The sequence below is a fragment of the Sordaria macrospora genome, chromosome 2 (genome assembly GCF_033870435.1).
Source record: "Sordaria macrospora chromosome 2, complete sequence".
NCBI lineage: Eukaryota > Fungi > Ascomycota > Sordariomycetes > Sordariales > Sordariaceae > Sordaria > Sordaria macrospora.
The window spans coordinates 4,785,098-4,808,333 of record NC_089372.1 but is presented as its reverse complement, the minus strand read 5'-3'; the positions used below and the strand labels follow the sequence as shown (position 1 = coordinate 4,808,333).

Sequence of the window (23,236 nt, the reverse complement as noted above, 5' to 3'; positions counted from 1 at the left end):
ATTCCGTTCTCTCCGGACGTTGGCGCCACCCGTCTCCGAACATCAAGAATCCGAATGTTGATGACAAACGTGCGGATCTAATCCGACCCTTAACTTTCGGAGATATAGACATATGGCAGCGGACGTCGGTGGTCGGGGTCTCTAGCTGGGTTGGCCAATGACCTAGCGGGAAGCCTCCGACTGGGTCTTTAACTCCGGTTGCAGCGCACCCTATCTTCGCCGCACCAAATGCCGCCAAGGTGACCAGATAACGTGACCGAATAACAAGTCGTTCGTACCTACTCAGGTGCGACGTATCCGTCAGATTTATGATGATGTGAGAGGTCCGGGTGTGATGAGGAAGGAGCGTCTGTGAGGCAGTTTAGAGGTAAGAGACTTTTGATCGATGCTGCACGTTCTGCGGCCGGCATCTTAACTTTCAAAACAACATGGCAACTGACGCGATTTGCCGGTGCAGAACTGGAAGCAGAAGAGCTGAGGGTTGTTTCTCCAAACACGATATTCATTCATCACGGTTAATCGACCTCTATTGCGTCCTGACCTTCATCTTCAAACTTCTGTCTCTACTCAGACGCCAAATGAGCCTGCTACGAAGCCCAAGCCCGATATTTTGCTTTTGATAATTCAGATCACGGCATTGGTTTTTGTCCCCTCATGCCAGGCCAATTGAGTTCACCACCATCAAACTTAGAAAACGCTTCCGAGAGCCCGCACAACAATGAACCAAGATGAACCCAATCACCGGGATTGGCCTCGTTGCGGCATCGCTGCAGCAAGAAGGACTTGGAATTAAGGGGGTGCTTCAAGGGATCATACTCTTGAAAGATCTCAAGGAGACGCCCGCCAAGCTGACGGAACTTCTGAACGACGCCGAAAACGTCATACTACGAGTGGTCGAACTTGAAGACACGCTACAGAACCTGATGTCGGCTATCGCCAAGTTTCTTCCTCAGCAATACTTGACAAGCCTACGGAATACTGTCGCCGATGTTCGCGGAGCTATAGATGCCCTTCGCGTGGACCTGGAGCCTCTTCATGGCCACCTTCGGACCAATACATTGAGCACGCCCGGATCCGGTGTCAGAAAGCTCTGGAGAAGTGTGGTTGGGTTTTGGCGCTCAAGAAAAATGGCTTTCAGGGTATTGCGTTTTATGGATGTGATACGGCAACACTTCGCGACAGAGCTCAGACACTACCATGAAATCCTGGTTACTGGGAACTCGGGGTTGGCCGGGCAAGCAACACCTAAGGAGTAGAAGGCGTTTATCCCAAAGAAACAGCCGGAAATTCTGGATAAGCTGCTACAAATTCTGTGCCACAACAGTGCAGCAGAAGCGTCAAGACTACAAAACGCGTACAATTACTACAAATCAGAACAAGATCACGACAATGTGGACTTCTGCAATCCGGGCTAGGTGGCTCAACATGCCAAGCGACTTTCTCACCATATCATTTCAACATGGTTGCACAAAAGGCTTCATACGCAAAAGGGTTGTAACATAAACCAAACACATCACGGTCAGTACATTACACATTCAAGAGTGTCTCAACCCCCTTCAAACCCATTTTCGAGGCACTTTGTCAGTGGCCTAACTCCCAAGTAACTCTGGCCGATGTGGTTTTAAACTCTTCTACTCCATATCACAGTTTTTGAGCGGCCTTTCCTACTTAAACCTGAGGCGTACTGGGTTGTTGGTATTCGGTTTGTTCGTTTTACGACCGCTTCTTTACATACTCCATATTGCTCATATCTCCGAGCCGGGAAGGAGCCGGTCGGACTTCGAGGCTAATGATGGATGCCAGTATGCCGTGCGAGCACACGACAGCTCGTTTGCGGCTGTTATACCAACCAAACTGAGGCGAGGCTTGAAGGTTGCAGGATTTGGGGTAATGTCAGAGATGCAGTGGTTGGGTTCGTGTTACCCAAGAGGTCGTTGATCTGTTTGTTACAAGGCCAAGATGTAGGTATACACATCTTGTGGGTTGTGAGTGGTTGGCGGGGAACAGCTCGTGCTGCGGAGGTGTGGGGGTACCACTTGTTCGAGGACGGAGAAGGTGTTCTTTTCTTTGAGTTAACAGGTTGCAATGGTGATTTGGAGGATAATTTCTTTTGTCATACTTGGGGCTCTTCGAATGAAGCTTATGCGAACAGAGGAATTCAGGAGCGAAAGTGTCCATGGTTGTCAAAATTAGGGGAGAAGAAGACGGGTGCTCTCCAGGATACAAGTAGCCCGGGCCGGCCCCGCAGACCTAACTACCCATTGCGCTTAACAAATCTCACTGGACGGTACCTGCACCCTGGCCCCAAGCTTTGCGCAATCCGACAACCCAACGTCCAAACTCTTCAGTCCTTCCTTCCCTTCAAAGCGGCATTGTCTCTGTGCCATAAACGGAAGTCTCGATTGCGAACTCATTGAGCTTATTCGCACTTTCCATGAATGCCACAGGATAACGTCGAAAATTACCTCTAGGCGCCCAACAGTGGACACCACAGAAGTTTGCAATCACTTTTTCCCCCATTCTTCTCCAACTTTCTCGCACCGTTCATCGCTCTTGTTGCTGCCTGTCCAGTCAACGATATTCCATCACTAACCACCAGCCCTCCCTCTACACCAGGGCGACCACACGACCAGTCATGATTATTGCCGCCGAGCCGGCCGAGCGCATGTTTCTCGCCAGTTCCTGCACGATGGTTGTTTCCGGGTAATTTTGCACCACTCAATGGTCATCAATGGCGACAAACGTTTGATACCCAAGGGCGGGGTAGGTACCCTTTACGGCTGAGCATGCAGTCGACCATGGTCAACTTCGAACCATGCGCCCAAATCCACGGCGTGGGAAAGGGAGGGTGGACGACGCGGGGAGGGTAGGAGCAACCAGCGATCATCGTATTCCGGCTCTTTTGTTGACGGCATCGTTGTACAATGGAATCATGGTGCAGCAATGCCATTGTTTTCTTATTACCCCTCGGTCACCTCCCTCCTTTTCGTCCCGGGACCTTGGCCGACCTGATCCCTTTTCCCGGAGACACACATCAAAGGACGCGACCTCAAGGCGGTTAAAAATCCTGGAAGCGAAAGGTGTTGTGTAGCCGACTTCGACCTCGAGAATATCTGCTTGTACTCCTGGGACAGCACGGTACGACAAACAACCGAGCCACGACAGGCGACGACGACAACACACCCATCGAGCTCTGTCTCATTTCTCCCGACAACGAGAAGCCCACTCGACGATTTCTGGGGTCAATTCGCATCCCCGACAGCTCCAAAGAATATTAACAGTATCCTTTGATCACACGTATGTGGAGCGTGGAATGAGAAGTTGAGGCTTGGTTCGTCTCGACGGCGAAGCCATCCCAGTCTCTCGGCCATTGTCGATACCATGTGGTCATGGTCGTGTCTGCGGCCAGCCTTGGCCCAGAATGCTCCCGCTTCTTTGTCTCCGGCATCTCGCATCATTGCGCGCCTTCTCGGTAAGTCACATTGTAGGAAGTCCCAGATATTTCGACGGTGCCTCGGTTCCTGCTCCATTTGTCTATCAAAACGTGGACCTTCTTAATCAATTGCGCCAGAGAACACGGTATGAGATTGAAAGCTCGGATGAACCGGTGAACAGACATGGGATGAAAGACGTGTAGCTGATCTCTTCACAGAATGCAGCCAAACTCCAGTTATTCGCATCGGCACCGTCATAAGCTCCCGTCAATCATGGCATAGCACTTTCCACAAAGAACAACGTCCCGGCTCCCTCTCTCTGGCTCTTACAACTCCCAAACTTCAGTCCTTGCAACTCGTCCGCCATGCATCGGTTACCTCGTCTATTCCGCCTCAGCCACCGTCCAAGAGCTCCTCGGCTACATACTCTACCAATACTACCGCTACTCTCCCACCTACTATCCCTTACAAGCAGCTCACAATCGGCGTCCCACGCGAAACTTACCCCAATGAACGCCGTGTGGCCTTGACTCCCCAAAACGTCGTTCTTTTGCTCAAGAAAGGGTTTGGAAAGGTTCTTGTCGAAAAGGGAGCCGGTGCCGAAGCCGAGTTCCACGATTCTGCCTACGCAACAGCTGGTGCAACACTTGTTGATTCCGCTTCTGAAGTATGGAGCAACGCCGATATCGTACTCAAAGTTCGCGGTCCCAGTGTCGCCGAAGCGGAACTGCTCAAAAAAGGTCAAACTATCATTAGCTTCCTTCAGCCTGCTCAAAACAAACCACTTGTGGAAAAGCTTGCCTCTCGGAACGCGACGGTTTTTGCCATGGACATGATCCCTCGCATCTCTAGGGCACAGGTCTTTGATGCGCTGAGCAGCATGGCCAACATCGCCGGTTACAAAGCAGTGCTGGAAGCCTCAAATGTCTTTGGTCGATTTCTCACAGGTCAGGTTACAGCTGCTGGAAAGATCCCGCCTTGCAAAGTCTTGGTTATTGGTGCCGGTGTCGCTGGTTTGAGCGCCATTGCCACGGCTAGAAGAATGGGAGCTATTGTCCGTGGTTTCGATACCCGCCCCGCCGCTCGTGAACAGGTCCAGTCTCTCGGCGCCGAGTTCATCGAGGTCGAACTTCAGGAGGACGGGTCTGGTGCTGGAGGCTACGCCAAGGAAATGTCGCCAGAGTTTATCGCGGCCGAAATGAAATTGTTCACGGAGCAAGCTCAGGAGGTTGACATCATCATAACCACCGCCTTGATTCCCGGAAAGCCTGCTCCTAAGCTCATCACTAAATCCATGGTTGAGATCATGAAGCCCGGTTCCGTTGTTGTTGATCTGGCGGCCGAGGCTGGCGGAAACTGTGAAGTGACCCAGCCTGGAAAGCTCATCAACCACAAGGATGTCAAAGTTATTGGTAAGTGATTTGCTCATGAAGAGGAGAAACATACGACTAATAGCAGAAAACAGGATACACCGATCTCCCGTCTCGTCTTCCCACGCAGTCGTCCACCTTGTACTCGAACAATATTACAAAATTCCTCCTTTCCATGGCTCCTAAAGACAAGGAATACGGCATTGACCTTCAGGACGAGGTAGTTCGGGGTGCTATCGTCACCGACAAAGGGAAGATCCTCCCGCCAGCGCCTCGGCCAGCACCGCCTCCCGCACCTGCATCGACCCCGACCGCAGCCAAGGAAGCTGAAGTTGTAGCCCTCACCCCATTTCAGAAGACTTCGCGAGAGGTAGGCCTTGTCACGGGTGGTATGGGCGCTGCCCTTGCCTTGGGAAAACTTACTGGACCGTTGTTCATGGGCAACGCCTTTACCTTCGCTTTGGCCTCGCTCATCGGTTACCGTGTTGTATGGGGAGTTCAACCTGCTCTTCATTCTCCGTTAATGTCAGTCACCAATGCTATCTCAGGCATGGTGGGAGTCGGTGGTCTCTTCATCTTGGGTGGAGGCTACCTCCCCGAGACCATTCCTCAGGCTTTTGGTGCTGCTTCTGTTCTTCTCGCATTTGTCAACATTTCTGGCGGTTTTGTCATTACCAAACGAATGCTCGACATGTTCCGTCGTGCCACTGACCCTCCGGAATATCCATGGCTTTATGCTGTTCCTGCCGCATTGTTTGGTGGTGGCTTCATTGCTGCTGCGGCTTCAGGTGCAGCCGGATTAGTTCAAGCCGGTTACATGGTTAGCTCTGTGCTTTGTATCACTTCGCTTTCATCTCTGGCATCTCAATCAACTGCACGTCTGGGAAATACGCTTGGTATGCTGGGCGTGGGGTCTGGAGTCCTCGCCTCGCTGCTGGCCGCAGGTTTCCCACCCGAGGTTCTTGTACAGTTCGGCGGTCTGGCTGCCATTGGTGGTATTTTGGGTTTGCTTATTGGGAAGCGCATCACGCCCACCGACCTCCCACAGACTGTGGCGGCCCTGCACTCAGTGGTTGGCTTAGCGGCTGTGCTCACCAGTATCGGAAGTGTTATGGCCGGTGTTGATCATATCACGACTCTTCATCTCGTCACCGCCTACCTCGGTGTGCTTATTGGTGGTGTGACTTTCACAGGATCAATCGTGGCTTTTTTGAAGCTCGCCGGAAGAATGTCCTCCAAGCCAACCATTCTACCCGGCCGCCACTTGATCAACTCTGGTCTCCTGGCCTCGAACGTTGCGACCATGGGTGCCTTTGTCACACTGGCCCCTGGATCTCCAGCAATCGCTGCAGGCGCTCTGGCTGCCAACACTGTTCTCTCGTTCCTTAAGGGCTATACCACAACCGCGGCCATCGGTGGTGCTGACATGCCCGTGGTTATTACAGTCTTGAACGCTTACAGCGGCTTTGCTCTCGTTGCCGAAGGCTTCATGTTGGATAACCCACTACTGACGACAGTTGGTGCACTCATAGGTGTATCAGGTTCCATCCTCTCATACATCATGTGTGTGGCCATGAATCGTTCACTCACCAATGTCCTCTTTGGTGGAATATCTGCCCCAACAACAACAGAGTACAAGATAGAGGGATCCGTAACTCAGACCAATGTCGAAGACACAGCCGAAGCCCTGACCAACGCAGAGTCCGTCATCATTGTTGTCGGGTACGGCATGGCTGTAGCCAAGGCACAGTACGCCATCTCCGACATTACCCAGATGTTACGCTCCAAGGGCATCAAAGTGCGCTTCGCCATTCATCCCGTGGCCGGTCGCATGCCCGGTCAGTGCAATGTTCTTCTCGCGGAAGCTAGCGTGCCGTATGACATCGTACTGGAGATGGATGAGATCAACGATGACTTTGGCGAGACAGACCTTACGCTTGTAATCGGCGCGAACGACACAGTCAACCCGATCGCCTTGGAGCCAGGTAGTCCTATTGCTGGAATGCCCGTTTTGCATGCTTGGAAGAGTAAGCAGGTCGTGGTGATGAAGAGGGGTTTGGCTAGTGGATACGGTAAGGAGTCCATCAAAAATGTGGTTATGGGTGTTCTCAGGAAGCTGACGTTACAAAACAGCTGACGTACCGAATCCCATGTTCTACATGCCGGGGACGAAGATGCTCTTCGGAGACGCAAGAGTCACCACAGAAGGTTAGTGATTGCCGTATGGACAGGGTGTGGATGATGATACTGACTTGCTTTTCTTGCTAGCCATCAAAGCCGCGGTTGAGAGCCGTATCAAATAAGGACAAAGCCCGTATTTTCCTCTACTCTTTTCTACCGGGGCTTATATCATCATCCCCCCTTTCTCAGAATCCTCCCCATCCTCTTCGTCACTCAAGATGCTGTCTAATTACAAGACAAACTGTAGGAAGGCTCAAGTAGTCATCCGTCGGTAATTGGATACACAATTGCAAACAACAACTTGGATAGTTCAACCAGTATATGTGGCCGCACTCTTACTTTTTGTTTCACTCCACCATCCCCGTTTCTACTGCCAGTCTGTGCGACATTCATCTGCATGTACGATCTAATACTGGTTTGCTTGTTAGCTCGAGACTTTCGTTCAACCCTCCTAGGCGTTTTGCTATTTGTTTGATCCGTTTCGTTCTATACTTGAAGCATAATTTTACCTTGCATATACCATCTTGAATCTTGCTAATGCCTTTCTAATTCGTAATTAACCCTTTCTTTTTTTCCTAGTAAGGTTTAGGACAGTTTGCGATGTATCTCGTCCAATGTATTAGGAGTACCGAGCTAACAAACAAACCAGCATTATATCGCAGAGATATCAAGTAGTTTTAAAACGTTAAGCATCATTGTTCAAAGCAAGCTTTTACCCTGTACAGTAACCTGAGCTCGGAGCCGAACTTGGTAAAATTGGCAGTGGCGCACAAAAGGACGTCCCAGGTAACGGTGAATGATACGAATACGATTCTAATTCTCAGCAGAGACAGCATTTTATGGTAAGAGTCCAGGCCTATAACGAGATATAACAGAGCACCGAACTCTCCTTCAAGACATCAGGCACATCGTTCACATGTTACACGAAAAAGAACTGCCCCAATTGTAAGTCTCGTTCCTTACCGTCTTCAACCACCATTTTCACCAGCTCCAACGATGACAACCAGTAACTGGACATCGGTTGCATCGCAACAAAAAAGACAAAATAGTCCACTAGTAAATCCTTTGGTTGCGACGTTCCTGTGCTCAAGCGAGCCCGTCGACCTAGGCTGAATTGGAGTGCGGAGAGAGACACGGAAGAGGAGTCCCCGAATGTCCATCTCGTTGTAACGCCACCGTTGTAATTTCCCCTTTTGGGACCGGTGAACGGAGGATAACTGCACTTATAAGCTCAACTCACCTCCGAGTTCAGAGTCCGAATTATGATGGTATTTAGATCGTGGTGCTTCGTCAGGGCAGTCGTAGTTACAGTTACTGCGGCGGACCAAAAGGCAAAATGAAGTTCACGAGTACTTTGGCCTTGGGCCTCTCGGTGGTTGTTGATGGCACGCTGGGGGCAAAGATACCGCAGGGACCGAAGGTGAGGAATCTTTTGCACGTATGTCTTTTCTTTTGTCTAACAACGCTCGTCTACACAGACGACATGTCCGCCCGGTGCTAGCTTCAAGAAGCTCTCGGCGCAAGCCTTCATGGACGCCGCGACTCCTGGGTGGAATCTCGGAAACACACTTGACGCCGTTCCCGACGAAGGATCATGGAATAACCCCATCTTCCAGGCCAATGCGCTTGACGTGGTCAAATCAGCTGGGTTCAAGTCTGTTCGGATTCCTGGTATGTTTTTCTATTCATCATTCCTGTTGTCCCTCCCCCACTCTGTTTTGTCCCTGCGGCCGAGCCTTCCATATAAATGAAGCAATCGACATAACCGACACAACAAACTGACCATTATCACAAACAGTAACCTACTCCGACCACTTCTTGTTGCCTAACTCTCTAACAAACCACACCATTTCTCCCCAATGGCTCGACCGCGTCTCCACCGTAATCGACATGGCCACGTCGCGGGGGCTTTTGGTCGTAACAAACATGCACCACGACTCCTGGGCCTGGGCCGACGTCTCTTCTTCGGGAGGTAAAAACACCACTCTCATCCGCGAAAAGTTCTACGCCGGCTGGCTGCAAATCGCTACCAAACTCGCCTGCAAGCCCTCCACCGTAGCATTCGAGCCCATCAACGAGCCTCCCGGTTCCACGGCTGAAGATGCCGAAAGACTAATGGGTCTTAACGACCTGTTTATCCACGCCCTGAGGGATTCTGGCGGGTGGAATTCCCAGAGAGTGGTAACCCTGTCAGCGCTGAACATGGGGGGTGCTGATCGCATGCAAAATGGGTGGTTTAGGTTGCCGAAGAACATGACGAACCCGTGGGCTTTCCAGTTCCACTATTACTCGCCTTACGACTTCATTTTCCAAGCGTGGGGGAAGACGGTCTGGGGAAGTGAGAGCGATAAAGTGGCTGTGGTGGCGGATCTGGAAGCTGTGAGGGGAAATCTGACGGCGATTACTAATGACCCGAAAGTGCCGATTTATCTGGGCGAGTTCGATGCGAGCCAGTTGAGTCTCGAGGCTGCCGCTAGGTGGCGGTGGTTTGATACCGTCGTGTCAGCTGCGAGGAGGCTGAATATTGTTCCGGTGCTGTGGGATAATGGACTGGATAATTTGCAGAGGGAGACGGGGCGGTGGAGGGATGAAGTCGCGGTGGAGATTATTGTTAATGCCATCAAGGGCAAAAAGAATTCGTTGCCGGAAAGTACGACGGATGGTGGCGCGACGACGCAGGAGAGCTCGGCGTATGTTTTTAATAAGGTTGGGGAGGATATCGGGGCAGAGGGGAGGAACTTGTCGTTTGCGTTGAATGGGAACCGGTTTAAGGCGTTGAGTGTTGGCGGGGTGCCGCTCAAGGCTGGAAAGGATTATGCGGTCCAGGAGCAGGGGACGGTGACCCTCAAGAAGGAGTTCCTGGGCAAGTATCTCTCCAGGGACGCGGCGCCGGGAACCAAGGCGAATATCACGGTTACGTTCTCGGCTGGCGCGAAGAGTCGGGTGGAGATCGTCCAGTGGGATTTGCCGGTGCCGGCACAGACGATCTCCTCGGGGAGCGCGGTGCCGGCGGGTCAAGATTTGTCGGTTCCGGTGGTCTGGAAGGGGCTGCATCGGGTGGCGGCGGTGAAGATGATCAAGGCGGATGGGTCGTACCTGTTTGATGACTGGACCATGTGGTTGCCTGGGCTGCAGAAGGGCTGTGGTGTAAGTGTCCCCCTTTCCTTCTTCTCTCTTTCCCTGTCCCTTTCAGCAGACTCAGGTCTGAGGCCTAGTGTTAACAAGAAAGCAGACATATGGTGGCCAGTGGGACTTCGACTTCGACAAGCTCATCATCCGGAGGCAGACGCTGGATGCCGTGATTGCTTCAGGCCAAAGTGCCACGCTCACGTTCGAGTTCTATCCGCGTGCGGCAGGGAACGGGAATTACTTGAATTATACCCTGACCGTTTGATCATAGGTACGTATTGGGGGATATCATTGGTGGTTTCTGTCGGTGTCAAAGGGATATACCGTACTCATGGAGGCGTCGGAAGTTGCGCAACCACTTCCTTCTTCTTTCCCCAACTAAAAGGTCGGAACTTGGCTTGTCGCTCCTCCATCACCATCTCCTCATGTTGTGGTTGTTGTTCTTCTTGATCCACACTTCGCCCAAAGGCAGGGCTGATACTTCGCCGAATCTCCTTCACTTTCAGGAATGTCGGGGCTTGCCAGTCCTTGTTGGCCAGTTTCTTGCGCCAGGATGTCTTGCTGAATTCTGCGAGTAACTTGTTTCTCATGTCCTTGGCTGTATTGATGTTTTCGCCCATTTCGATGCCTAGCTCGAGGAGCAGGTGGGAGGCGAAGATTTGGCAGTTGTTATCGATCAAGCCGTATCTTGGATTCATCTTCTTGATTGCCTTGTTGCCTGTTTATGTGTGAGCAGGAAATGTTTCTTAGGATGATGTGCTTCGAGAATACACTGGGGCCTTGGTACGGACTTACTGGCTGCTAATACGGCTTGATCATTCCACCTTGTCTCGCCAACTTTTAGTTTGTTCGTCCACTTCTGTGTTCCGACTAAGCCGTGCTGGTTCACCACTGTGAAGTCTTTCTCCTGTTTCAGTGTCAGCATCTTGTTAGTGGACCCCAGTCATTCCGCATCTTCCCAGATTTCCAGCATACCATCCACAACTCATGATAATAATCCGTATCCTGGTCCCCCACTATCACAGCCCAGTGATTCGTCGGATCCGGAAACTCGCCCATCTCCTTGGTGATAGCCTGGCCCAGTCGGGTATGCTCGGCAAACAACACTCCTATGTTGTCCGCCACGGGATGCCAAGCGATGAAGACGGGTCGTTTCCTGCAGTGATGGTGTTCTCTGCCAGGTGGAATGATGGACGGTAACGCGCCCAAGCCGATGATGCCGGCGAGGGCACTCTGGACTTTTGCTAGCATGTCATAGCGATGGGCGGCTTCTGACTGGGTCTCGGAGGGCGCAACGGACCGCGAGTCGGAGTCGCTGTCGCGTCTGGATAAGAGATCTCTCAGATGCATGGCTCAGACCTGACTGATCTTGCTAGGTGTTGGTTGTCGTTGGTTGTGTCGGGTGTGTTGTGTATGGTGAGTGACGTATCGTTTGTAATCTAGAACTAGCCCTTGACGGCTTTTACACCCCCGCAGCTCTCACGGCAGCGCTCTTAGTTAAAAGGAAGCTGTTAATGCCCTGTTTCTTTTGCGGCAGGAATAAATCGCAACGCCAAGACCCGGTCTTTGAGTGATTGGGGTCGCGGGAAGGATGGATTCTTTATATCCTTCTTTTTGGAAATGTCGGGTTTCACAAACTTTCAGCTGATGGAAAATGTGGAACAATTCACCCGAGATCGCGGAAGTCGCGGCAACAGTTTCCGTGGACTTTTTCTCTATGTTTGCGTCAGCTGAGATTCGGCTCGCGCGAATGCATCACTCACAGATCGTTATTCCCCAGAGCCAGGGGGTTCAATGGATCGAGGGGGTCTTGGTACTCTAATGTACAATGGGCTGCGGCGATGCAAGGTCGACAGTGTGGCGTTACGCAAGATTGGCGGGCGAGACGCGCGTGGTTTTGTGGCGCAGGCAACGAAGCCAGCTGATCAAGCATTTTCAAGATTAAAGACATGTTGGATCTGGCCATCTCATCGCCCGTTTGGATGTTGTTGGTTTGCACATGTTTGTAAAGCAACTGTTTGACTTGTAGTTAAGGGGTCTCTGTTGGCGCTTTCCAGGGGATGGCAACAAAGCCCAACCCTACCCGGGTCCACAGCGGCACGAATGCTGACTTGCATCCTTCATCAGTTGCTTCATACCAAAGCCGAAGCCTACACATCAAGGTATCTCGAGTTCTGAAAGTGGAAAAAGAAACACCAACTCCGTAGTTAAGTACAGGTTGTGGTGTAGCGAAAGAACTCCGCGATGTTCGTCCAAAGGAAGGTGGAGACAGACGGGCATGCAGCATGCACTGTGCAACAGGGACTGCAACCGCACCCGAGCAACCGAGATAGGGCCTCTGGGCGCCCAGACCACTGCCCCAGGCACTGTAGATCGTTGACGTCACAGTTCATCGCTGTTGACTTACACGACTTATCCCTTTGAGAACTAACTTCGACTTCGACTTTGACTGAACGAACAACATTTCGGAATCGAAACAAACAATCTCGGAAATTCGGCCAGATAATGCTCCTCAGCCGAGTCCTGCCCAAGCCAACTTCGATCCTCCGTGCCAGCCAGCTGAGAACACTTCGCCTGCCACAGACCGTTACGTTCAGAGCGTCACCATCCTTCCCTAGGAACCCTCTCCTCCAGACATTCATCATGAGCATCCACATGAAGGGCCGTTGCGTCTGCAAGAACTTGCAATATTCACTAGAGCTTGACTCTCTCGATGATGCGAGAACCACACTTTGCCATTGCAACAGCTGCAAGAGGGCGTTTGGGACTAACTATGGTCTCACCACAAAGGTCCCCGTTAAGGGCTTCAAGTACGAGACCGGTACTCCGAAGAAGTTCAAGCAACACAATGGTGTAACAAGGGAGTTCTGTGATGACTGCGGTGCTTATATCTGCGAATACGGGGTAAGATTATTCGACAAAGTGTATTCCCACAAAGCAACCACTCACGCTTTTTATAGGAAGAAGCAGCAGACAGGTTCCGGTATATCATGTGGGGGTCCTTTGACGAGCCGGAAAAGGTGCCTCCCAAGGGCGAGTTCTTTTGCAAGAACAAGCCCAAGTGGATGCCCGATATTCCAGGTATGGTTCGAGGAGCGAATTCCGGGATGAGTGAAGTGTTCGTCAAGTGTAGAATCTAACCGAATTGCAGACACCTTCCGGAAGCAGGAGATCAAGGAGTAAAGAGCTTGACGGCATGTATGACGAGAAACAACAACAGAATGAGCTTATGAATAATGATGTCTTGGAAGTGAAATACAGTTAATTTTCAGCTAATGTCTCACCATTTCCTTCTCGTGCTGAAGTTGATGCGGGTCAATAATAATCGCAGCCCTTCCCTGGAGCTTTCCGCTTGAAACCACCTTCTCCAGCTCCTCGACCTGATCCAATCCATAGAACGGAGTCATTTTTACCTTGACCTCATGGTCAGAGAAAACCTTTAACAGCTCCTCGCTTTCCTTCCCTGAACACTGCAAGCTCCCCTTGATCCTCACATCCCTCAGTATCAGCTCGATGAACGGAATCTTCACCTCCAAAGGCTGAGCAACCTGCACCACCAATCCATGCATCTTTGTAATGGCGCACGCCAGTCCAGCAGCATCATCCGCATCAGACAAACTGTCAGTAGCATCGACACCATCCGTAGCAAACAACCCGTTATGATCAACATCCTTCCCATCATCCCCCAGTACGGCCTTTCCAACCTCTCTAACAACTTCATCCTTCCCCTTCCTTGCATCAATAACCACATCCGCCCCCATCTCCTTCGTCAGCTCCAGACCCTCATCCTTCACCTCGATACCCACAACCTTCAACCCCATCTTCGTCGCAAACTGCACCACCAAGTGTCCCAACCCGCCACCCGACCCGACAATCCCCAACCACTGCCCCGGCCGCAAGCCCGCCTCCTTAACCGCCCTCCACGCCGTCCTGCCCGCACACCCCAGCGGTACCGCCGCCAACAGCGACACACCCTCCGGAATCACCGTGCTCGTCCGGCTGTCGACAACCGCGCACTCTGCAAACACCCGTCGACTTGGATCCCGATGTGTCCATCGATATGCGCACACTAATGCTTGTAATGCTCTCCTCCTCCGGTAGCAGTGCAATCCCCGCACAATCCACAAAGTCCTAGTGGAATACCGCACATGACGCAATCGCCCGGTTTGAACGAGCCATCGGCTGCGACGGAGGAACCGACGGCTACGACGGTTCCTGATCCTTCGTGGGATCCGGTCAAAGGGAGCGGGATGCTGGGTACAGCGCCCAGGCGGATGATGGTGCCGGTGTGGCAGTGGGAGGCGACGGCGACTTTGACGAGGAGGTCATGAGGCCGGAGAATCAAAGGGGAGGGACGGGAATGGTGGTTTGAGTGTAAGGGCCACCGAAGGAGGTGATGCGGAGGGCTTGCATGGTGGCAGGGAGGGAGGGGGTTGGTTCCGCCATCTTTGAAGTTGGTGATTCTTGTTCTTTGGATCGTGAATAAAAAGACGGAGGTATTGTTTTGAGTAAACAGCGTTGAGGAGTGGAGGAAGGGGGAGGTCTAGGTCCTAGGATGATCACCGATATTCATGATGGACCCGCCTTGACACGTTGTCACTGTGCCGCTTTCTCCGCAGCAGGATTGGCGGAATGGGCTGTGGTTGGTAGGAAATCGAAGGATGCGGCCGTCATCAGTCCACGATTACGAGTGGCCCGAAAAACCTATAAAGTTACAGCTGATGTATCACAAGGACATGAGATTTTAGGGTGATACATTCAGTCTCGGCAGTCATGGTGAGATGGCTGACTGCATGTCGCCAACGGATATATTAACCGACCAATATCGGGATTCCCAGAAAAGTGTCAGATACGACGTTGTTTGAGACACTATCGTCGCATTCACGTGGAACTCATTTCACGTGGAATTAAGACTGAGATACTACACACAGAAGTGACGGCCATTTTGGGAATTGTTTCAGGTGAGCTACTGCTTTGTTCAGCGGTCCTTTGTCTTAGCTCAATCGGACAAGAGGGTAAATAAGGACACAGCTTCAGAGCTGTCTCTGAGAACTCAAAGGCTTTGTGTTCAACAAAGAAAGGATATTATCACGGTTCGCAATGGGGCTCAGGTCCTCAACTAGCGTTCTCCAACATGTCTCGCAAGGCAGCGTCAGTTTCAAGAAGAAACTCGGCGTCGTTCACAGCCTCACATTTATATCTTGAGCTAACCATTCCCAATCATAACAGGAAGATATCCGATCAGCAGCATCCTTCAACAGCAATACTCAACCCTTTCTCCTGATCTTTCTATTCTACAACATATTGCGGCAACTTGCCGGCCAAGTTCGCAATCTTCTTATCTCTCTACCAATCATAATACCAGTTACTACCACACCACCATCTCCTCAAGCCAACTACTTCACCAACATCTCCCTGCCAGTCTCTAGATTTTTAATCCTCCCTGGCCATCTACAAACCTTAACTATCTTCCACTTCCAACAAAAGTTTCAACAAACACCGTCATCCCCCAGTCAAACCAGCCAAACCAGTCAACCCAGTCAAACCTACTACCAGATCCCAACAACAAAATGGAACTCAAACGCAAAGCCGACAGCGTCAGCACTTCCTCCGACTCCTCATCCTCATCCCTCACCAACTCTCCGCAACCCTCCCTTCCAGTACTTCCACAGCTACAACTCCCATATTCCAGTTCCAGTTCCGATTCCGGTTCCGGTTCCGGTTCCGGTTCAACAGGACTAGACAGCACCGCCTCGCCTCCCAAGAAGATCAAGATAGTAATTATTAAGCAGCAGCCGAAGCCGAAGCCGAGAATGGAAATGGAGGTGGATGAATCGCCCATTTGTGGACAAGGTCCTCAACCTATTTTTTCGCAAGTGGAATGGGTGCCGGTGGAGTCAGGAACTACCATCGGGGCTGCTGTGGGATGTGGTGGCGGTGGCAGGTCGGGCTTGGCCATGGAGGAGGTTTCACCTAGGAGTATGACTTTTTGTCGGGGGTAGTAGTGAAGGTGAAGTTGAACTGGAAAGTGGGAACCCGAATGAGGAAAAAGGGAGGAAGTCGAAAGGAGGGAAAGATTGTTCATGCGTTCCTGCTGTATCGGTTGAGGAAGGGGAAATAAGTGGATGTGGATGTGAGTGATGGGCATCTGGCATGGTAGATCTGCTGGCAGACTCAATCAAGGGATGTTGCATAGCGAATAGAGAGAGCAACTGTTTCAAACTTCAACTGTCGTCCTTTACGTGTGTATACTTACGAAGGAAAAAAGAAAAGGAAGTTACCCCGAGGTACTCGTCAATATAATCCGCTGCATTCATGCATCAACACAACCACACCTTTTTTCGGCGCCTGTGTATATTTAATAAGACATTCTGCAACAGAAACAGATATGTTGCCGAAAAAGAAGGAGAGGAAATGCAAAAAGAAAAAGGAATCAGAAAAGACAAAAAGCACAAGAAGAAATGTAGTGACAAGAGTGGGATTCGAACCCACGCCCTTTCGGACTGCGATACTCAGAAGTGAACCTGAACACAGCGCCTTAGACCGCTCGGCCATCTTGCCTTAATTATTGTTGAAACTCAATCATAGTGATAGCAATTATATCGTACAATCAAGCATGGTTAATATAACTTCATCGCCAGTATCAATGGTATCTGGGTATATCGGTGTTTGTGTCTTCGGTCCAATGTGAATGCTGTTTTCGTGTCTGAATATCTTACTCTTCAGTCGCAATTGACGACCACGGTTCTGTTAAGGCGTCTAGCAAATTCATGGTCATGGTCAAACTCAGTCCGTCGATAATGTTGTGATGTTCCGTCCAGGTCAGTCCGGTTTTTCATCCAGGGTTCCGGCTTTGTTCGGTATCTAGATTGCAGCCCCTTGACTTTTGTTCCTTCTTTTTGATGAGCACGCTTCCCACCAATCTCCATCGGCACTTCCCCATCGGATAGCTTAGGATCCGTGAAAAGAGTGCAGCAAAACAGGGAAGCAGGCGGTGAGATGGAAGAGGGTGCAAGATGATCCGGAAGTTGCCATGAAGAATGGATTCGACGATGACGCCGTCTCGTTCACGTGCTGCGTGTTGTGTTCTGTGTTGTTTCCTAGATACTAAATACTTGGCTAGACACACTGTGTAAAATCCTTGGCAAATGGCAAGGCGATGTCGTGCAACTGTCGCAGCTCAAAACCCACCACAACGGTTCTTCGGCTGTTGTACCGGGCTCTGACATTGGTTGAAAACTTGAGAGAGACATGTGAGTGGCTGGGAATAACACAGTACCTATGTTTCTATCCGTCAGTTTTAAGGATGTCCCTAGCTCAGTGATCATTCACCTCCTCCTCGGGAACAGCTCGTCCCGGGCCTTGAGTGGAGTTATCACCGGGGATGTCGGACTTCCGGCCGGGTCACCGCCTCCCCTCTAATTCGTCTTCAAGTACCATATCACGACACTATCGAAATCTTGAACGGAAGTTGGTAACCAAGATTGGAGGGGAACGTAGGTAACACTGTCAGTTTCCAGGCAAGAATCCAGGGTCTGGAACAATATGGACATTCTTCTTTTGAACAATGCAATTCTCATAGTTGACCCGATATTACGGTTAGTCCTGCATCTTCACATGTATCGTGGTTGCATGTAGAGATCGATTCGTGGAACTCACCCTCACATTCGCCTCGCCCGCCTCGTTACCGCCACCCGCTCGCGTAGTGCACAGTATCGACAAGGACTGAGAGGACTTGACAGCTTTGACAGCTTGCGCCGTTTACTGCCAACCGACCCGACCATTTGGGCCTTGGAACGCCAACCTTTTCGCTTGGCAGGGGTTACGACCAACTAGACTAATATGCGAGTAAATGGGAAGGAGTGTCTCATCTGACTTGTACACTGCAAGTTCGATCGGTATTTTCTGGATGAAGTTGGTTAAGTGCCAGACCCTTGGGTCTGAGATGGAGTGATCAAAAGGAATGGACGAGGGAAAGAGGAATCGCCCCATATGTGAAACATGCAAGTATAGGAGCTAGTGGAATCGGTGAACGGGTAGTAGATTGATGTGGTGAAAGTGATGGACAAAGAACGCTTGACAGGAGTCATCATGGCTGCCCCAGACCTCCACTGCCCGCTCCTCACTTCTTACACATGTCTGGTTTTGTAAGGTTGTCCATCCCATATCGGCCCTGAACGCTGTCAAACATGCATGATCCGAACCTCGGACGGAAGCAAGGAGCCATGTGGTCAGCGCCAGCCCAGGCACCGGTCTGGGCGAGCGGTCCAGGTTGGCTTTCGAGCTACAAAACTTCTCAGCCAGTATAATTATTCCCATCTTCCCGTCTCTCAACTACCAGGCTGAGAACCAACACCTCAAACCTTCACCATGCTTTCCTCGGGCCTTAACAAGATTTTGCTTGGTGCCCTCGCCCTCGCGACCGCAGGAAGCTGCACTCTGTGGACTCCGTCATCCGACGCTGCCGTAAGATTCCAGCCAGATATCCTGAACGTTCATGTCCAATCTGAATCCAAGCTGACATTCTCATCATCCAGTGCAAAGCCATCCAGCTTGCTCTGCCTCCTGGGCGCGTTAACTATCCCGACTCTCCCGCCTACGCCAAGGAGAACAATTACTGGTCCAGCCGCCAGACCGACAACATCGCACCCGCCTGCTTTGTGGCGCCTGTGAATGCGTTCGAGGTCGCTACAACCGTGAAGTTGCTTGTCTCGCTGAATACCCAGTTCTCCGTCAAGGGTGGCGGCCACACCGCTTTTGCAGGCGGCTCCAACTCCGATGGCGGCGTCACCATTGACCTGATGTACCTCACTGCCCTCAACGTGGCATCGGACCGTAAGACGGTATCGATCGGCGCTGGAAACAGATGGATCAACGTCTCGCAGGCCCTCGATACGCTGGGGCTCGTTGTCGTGGGCGGCCGTGTGGCTGACGTGGGGGTCAGCGGTCTGATTCTCGGCGGAGGTATATCGTACTTCTCCGGGATGTACGGTTGGGCCTGCGACAACGTGCGCAACTACGAGGTCGTTCTCGCTTCCGGACTCATCGTCAATGCGTCTCCCACTAAGAATAAGAATCTGTATTGGGCGTTGCGCGGCGGAGGCGGCTCCAACTTCGGCATCGTGACTCGCTTCGACGTGGCGGCGTACGAGCAACCAGGCGGCAATATCTGGCACAACAGTCTCATCATCCCCGGCGCAGCCACCGCCTCCGCCATCACGGCGTACCAGAACTTGACGGTTAACGGCATGCCGGCCGACAACAAGGCCCACAGTTACATGGTCCTGACGCATATGGATATGCTGGGTGGTTACGCTGTGATTAGCGACCTGTTCCACGCAGACTTGCCCAACACATCGGATAGTGCGCATGAGGAGGTCCCTGGGGTGTTCCAACCTTTCGAGTCCCTGCCAACCATCATGAACACCAAATCCATAGTCAACGTGTCGACCGTGTCTCGTGAGATTGACGTCCCATACGGCTCCCGTCAGACATGGTGGGACACGACAGTCAAGGCTACGGATGCTTCCCTTCTCCTCGACATCGTACCTCTCTGGCAGGAACATGTCGAGAAGCTTCTAGCCGCCGCTAAGGGCACTGCGGTGACCCCCTTCTTGGCGTTCCAAGCTATCCCACTCAATGTGCTGAAGGCAATGGAGAAGAATGGTGGGAACGCGTTGGGTCTGAAGCAGAGCGATGGCCCCCTGATGCTGATCCAGTTGACGGCACAGTGGGCAGATAGTGCGCTTGATGATCTGATGGAAAGCAATTCCGAGGAAGTGATTGGTAAAATCAACGACCTTGCTAAGAGCCGGGGTTTGAGTCATGGCTTTGTCTATGCCAACTACGCCGGTAATAGACAAAGCGTGTTCGAGAGCTATGGAGCGGATAATCACGCCAAGCTGAAGCAAGTCGCACTGAAGTGGGATCCTAAGGGCACTCTGCGGAAGTTGTGGAGCGGATACTTCAAGCTGTGATGGATATCGACATCGCAACGTGCAGTCGATGGTTTATCCGGGGCGGATTGATCACTGATTCTCAGTAACCGGACTATCCGGCACGCTGAGGCTTTCCCATACGCACTTTAGTGGGCCGAAAGGTTCTAGACTTGAGAGATAGTTAGATCACTGCTTCGGTTTACCACCAATTGATGTTATATCCAAGGAAGCATACATACATTATCTTCCGCGTGTCCCTTGTGACCCGGTCCTACTAGGCGCAGGAAAGTCTTACCTATTCGAAGGGGACGTAAAGCGTGTCCAGTTTATTCTTACCCCCATTCCTCGTTGTACACCATTATTATTGCTCTGAGGTAAGAATGTCCTTGCAGCAAGTGAGCCGCTCACATGCCTCTTTGAGAAGTTCCGAGTTGGCTTCATAGAGGACCGAGCATAGAACGTCAAGCAGTTCAGGTAACCCATCCTTGAGGCCGGCTGCGGCGGACTCCGGCAGCTCGGAAAGAGCTGCGACTTTGGAGAGATAAGCGGCAACGCGATTGAAGTTGACTTGCTCGGGCTTCCTGAGGCGAGAACTGATATTCGAAAGGGGCGCAGCACTAGTAAGTGTAGAAGCACGTACGAAGCCCCATATGCTTAGGGCAGCGATGTACATGATCCACGGTCGGTGTGGATCAGGCTCGTTGCGGCAAGAATATGGTTGCAGGGTGATCGGTGGAAGCCCATGGCTTTTGTTTTGCCAATTCTGCTCGCCCTTGTTTCCTCTTGGATCAACAAGGATGCAATGGAGTACTTTGTAGGCGTGAAGAATCGCATGACGAGTGCCTGGCATGCTTGCCCAGGCTTTCATCTTGGGCACAATCATGGTATAGCGTTGATCGGATATTTTTTGGCCCAAGAGACGTTTCGCGCCGCCAAGGATCTGGCAGTCCAGAATGTCAGCAAACAAACTGAAGTGAGCCAAATGATAGAGCACTGCGGCACTCTGTATCGGGCCGTTTGAACCGGCATAGGGCACAATGGGATCGACCATGTTGGACCCTCCCAGAGACCCCTGGGCTTTGTCGAAGTAGGCTTTCCACTGATCGAACGCGCTCAACAATGTCATCTTCCAACCGTCGCTTTTGCTGTTAGGAATCTTTGTAAGATCCATCAGATTGTGTGTTTCTTTGCGTCGAAGATGCCAGCCGACACTGAGGAGACCAGACATGATGATCATGCGGCCAAATGAATGGGTCATGACTTCTTTGCCGTGAATTGCGAGTTTGAGCCCCTCAAGGAACGATACCTGCTTGACGCCATACATCCGGAGGTTTTGATCCAGCTGGCGAACATTGTCGGGGTTTGAGGCCGACCACAGATTATCATCACATGGTAAAGGCAGCTGTATCTCATATGGCACCATGTTGGCTTTGTGGCCAAACATGGCGGCATGGGTAATATCCAACATAAAAGCGGCAAAAACAACGCGATGCATTGACTCGGTTTGCGCCCAACGAGACCACCAAGTTCGGGAGTCCAGGCTCGTCCCGCTGTGAGTGTTGCCGTTATAATCTGCTGAGCCAGTAGGTTCCGGAGGCGATTCACTGCCTGAGCGGCCGATTAGTGGACTCCCTCGGCGTAGAAGGTTGAGGGTGACTTCGTGGAAAGTTTGGGCTCGCTCGTGTAGGCGTCTGGATGAGTAGAGCTTTTCGTAAAATTCGAGCAAGACTAATGCCTGCGCAACCCATAAGGCTATAGGCGGAATGGCATCCACCGTATCCAGTATATCCAACCGCACGCCCAGGACGATAATGTCAGCAACGACATCGTAGTGGGTGTAGCAGTCGCCACAGTTTCTCATGCGAAGGGACGCAGCGCCTAGCGCGATCATGACCATGAGGAGGTACACCGAGCACTTATTATAAGAGAAGGTGGGTTGGTGGACAATTGGGAGGCGAGCCGACACATGGTCCCAATACTCCTGCAAGCAGTCGCGCGTCATATCGAGATTTAGGACTGGCATAGTTCCGCAGCCACTTTTATCGACAACCTCTGTGATTCGCAGCCCGTTGGGCTTGTCTCTTAACTGCTTCGCATTGTATGTGAAGAACAGGCTGGATATTTCCTGGAGACGGGCCTCGGTGATGAAATCGCTGTCGGACTCGGTGACCCGGGTGGGAGCACTATCGACCTGAGAGCGGCCGCTGGTGATGGAGTCATAGTCGTAATGGATGCTGTTGTTCAATGCCGACTCGAGTCCACCGTCGAGGAAGGGGAGATGAGGGACGCTGAGGTCGCAGTTGTAGTCTTGTGGGTTGAACAGCCAAACGGCGAAGTTTTCTCTGGCCAGGTCCTCGCTGGGAAAGTCGACGTTGGGGTTATATGGCATAAGGGGCGGCTGTTGATTCGCCATGTGGCCGTGGTTCACATTTCGTTGGAAATACTCATTTTTAGGCGGAAGAGCAGGTGATATGTTGGTTGCTGAAGATGCCCAGTGTGAGTTCGTATGCTGGCCCATGGCTGACGAGCTCTGATGGTGTGAGTGGTGCCCCTGCTGCTGATGATGGTGGGACTGGAGATGCTGAAGAGAAGGCAGAACCTGGTGTTGCGACTGCGACTGTTGCGAGCGGGAATCGGGAATGAGGAGGATGGCAGCATCATGGGGAGCGCCTTGAAAGATGGACCGAGACTCGATGGCTACCTGGTGAGAAGCGGACGAGGCGGGTGTCTGGCCCTGAGAGGAGGTCGATTGGCCCGGAGTGAGCAGGTCATGGTGGTCTTTGGGGGTGCTGAAGCTAGGCAAGCGGTTTCGGGGGACATATGAGGCCGAATGCCGCTTTTTATGGCGTGATAGGAGATCGGCGCGAACGAACTGCTGTTCACAGCCGGCGGCATCGCAACGGTATATCTCCTTGGGATCGTGGTTGAGCTGATGGCGTTGGAGATGCTCTGCCCTGGAATACACCTTGTTACAGTCCTCATAGTTGCAGGCAAAACGCTTAGTCGCGCCTTTACGACTTGCGCGCTTATACGACGGACCGGGAGATGGTGAGGCGACGGAGGGAGTAGAGCGAGAGGCGGTTCCGGCAGTGGTAGTTGCGCCGGTGGGGGTCCCGGTGGCATGAGGGCCGGGGCCGTTGGGAAGCGGGAGTTGTTGTTGCTGGACCGACATGTTTGGCTGATG

The 23,236-nt window shown here is 51.8% G+C and overlaps 8 protein-coding genes and 1 non-coding gene across 9 annotated transcripts; 6 read left to right on the top strand and 3 right to left on the bottom strand.

Moving 5' to 3' along the window:
• Positions 1 to 728: 728 nt before the first annotated feature.
• On the top strand, positions 729 to 1,256 carry SMAC4_03204 (uncharacterized protein; the record flags this gene model as incomplete). The annotated part of the gene is made up of 1 exon (XM_003349568.1): positions 729 to 1,256. The coding sequence occupies one exon, from the start codon at positions 729 to 731 to the stop codon at positions 1,254 to 1,256; it is 528 nt and encodes a 175-aa protein (XP_003349616.1).
• Positions 1,257 to 2,907: 1,651 nt separating this feature from the next.
• SMAC4_03203 (uncharacterized protein) lies at positions 2,908 to 7,655 on the top strand. The gene is made up of 5 exons (XM_066089905.1): positions 2,908 to 3,579; positions 3,653 to 4,846; positions 4,900 to 6,876; positions 6,938 to 7,012; positions 7,073 to 7,655. The coding sequence occupies exons 2-5, from the start codon at positions 4,261 to 4,263 to the stop codon at positions 7,105 to 7,107; spliced, it is 2,673 nt and encodes an 890-aa protein (XP_065946225.1). The 5' UTR covers positions 2,908 to 3,579; positions 3,653 to 4,260; the 3' UTR covers positions 7,108 to 7,655.
• Positions 7,656 to 7,960: 305 nt separating this feature from the next.
• Positions 7,961 to 10,379, top strand: SMAC4_03202 (uncharacterized protein; the record flags this gene model as incomplete). The annotated part of the gene is made up of 4 exons (XM_003349566.2): positions 7,961 to 8,405; positions 8,464 to 8,656; positions 8,784 to 10,132; positions 10,218 to 10,379. Exons 1-4 carry the CDS (start codon positions 8,322 to 8,324, stop codon positions 10,377 to 10,379), a joined length of 1,788 nt encoding a protein of 595 aa, XP_003349614.1. The 5' UTR covers positions 7,961 to 8,321.
• Positions 10,380 to 10,443: 64 nt separating this feature from the next.
• SMAC4_03201 (uncharacterized protein) lies at positions 10,444 to 11,677 on the bottom strand (the record flags this gene model as incomplete). The annotated part of the gene is made up of 3 exons (XM_003349565.2): positions 11,090 to 11,677; positions 10,910 to 11,021; positions 10,444 to 10,832 (listed from the first exon to the last, which is right to left on the bottom strand). The coding sequence occupies exons 1-3, from the start codon at positions 11,462 to 11,464 to the stop codon at positions 10,444 to 10,446; spliced, it is 876 nt and encodes a 291-aa protein (XP_003349613.1). The 5' UTR covers positions 11,465 to 11,677.
• Positions 11,678 to 12,536: 859 nt separating this feature from the next.
• SMAC4_03200 (uncharacterized protein) lies at positions 12,537 to 13,376 on the top strand. The gene is made up of 3 exons (XM_003349564.2): positions 12,537 to 13,018; positions 13,075 to 13,195; positions 13,266 to 13,376. The coding sequence occupies exons 1-3, from the start codon at positions 12,620 to 12,622 to the stop codon at positions 13,295 to 13,297; spliced, it is 552 nt and encodes a 183-aa protein (XP_003349612.2). The 5' UTR covers positions 12,537 to 12,619; the 3' UTR covers positions 13,298 to 13,376.
• Positions 13,377 to 15,684: 2,308 nt separating this feature from the next.
• SMAC4_03198 (uncharacterized protein) lies at positions 15,685 to 16,116 on the top strand (the record flags this gene model as incomplete). The annotated part of the gene is made up of 1 exon (XM_003349562.1): positions 15,685 to 16,116. One exon carries the CDS (start codon positions 15,685 to 15,687, stop codon positions 16,114 to 16,116), a length of 432 nt encoding a protein of 143 aa, XP_003349610.1.
• Positions 16,117 to 16,581: 465 nt separating this feature from the next.
• On the bottom strand, positions 16,582 to 16,675 carry SMAC4_13286. Its single transcript is given in 2 exon segments — positions 16,582 to 16,623; positions 16,638 to 16,675. It is a non-coding gene; the product is annotated as a tRNA-Leu (tRNA).
• Positions 16,676 to 18,484: 1,809 nt separating this feature from the next.
• Positions 18,485 to 20,091, top strand: SMAC4_03197 (uncharacterized protein; the record flags this gene model as incomplete). Its single annotated transcript, XM_003349561.1, has 2 exons — positions 18,485 to 18,580; positions 18,652 to 20,091. The coding sequence occupies 2 exons, from the start codon at positions 18,485 to 18,487 to the stop codon at positions 20,089 to 20,091; spliced, it is 1,536 nt and encodes a 511-aa protein (XP_003349609.1).
• Positions 20,092 to 20,413: 322 nt separating this feature from the next.
• SMAC4_03196 (uncharacterized protein) lies at positions 20,414 to 23,224 on the bottom strand (the record flags this gene model as incomplete). Its single annotated transcript, XM_003349560.1, has 1 exon — positions 20,414 to 23,224. One exon carries the CDS (start codon positions 23,222 to 23,224, stop codon positions 20,414 to 20,416), a length of 2,811 nt encoding a protein of 936 aa, XP_003349608.1.
• Positions 23,225 to 23,236: the final 12 nt, after the last annotated feature.

What these genes read in the sequence shown, in the direction of transcription:
- SMAC4_03203 (XM_066089905.1), top strand. Translation starts at nt 4,261, where the DNA reads ATGGACATGATCCCTCGCATCTCTAGGGCACAGGTCTTTGATGCGCTG. An exon ending in CAAGGATGTCAAAGTTATTG is followed by an intron (nt 4,847 to 4,899) that starts GTAAGTGATTTG and finishes AGCAGAAAACAG; the next exon opens with GATACACCGATCTCCCGTCT. An exon ending in GGGTTTGGCTAGTGGATACG is followed by an intron (nt 6,877 to 6,937) that starts GTAAGGAGTCCA and finishes GTTACAAAACAG; the next exon opens with CTGACGTACCGAATCCCATG.
- SMAC4_03200 (XM_003349564.2), top strand. Translation starts at nt 12,620, where the DNA reads ATGCTCCTCAGCCGAGTCCTGCCCAAGCCAACTTCGATCCTCCGTGCC. An exon ending in CTTATATCTGCGAATACGGG is followed by an intron (nt 13,019 to 13,074) that starts GTAAGATTATTC and finishes CGCTTTTTATAG; the next exon opens with GAAGAAGCAGCAGACAGGTT. An exon ending in GTGGATGCCCGATATTCCAG is followed by an intron (nt 13,196 to 13,265) that starts GTATGGTTCGAG and finishes ACCGAATTGCAG; the next exon opens with ACACCTTCCGGAAGCAGGAG.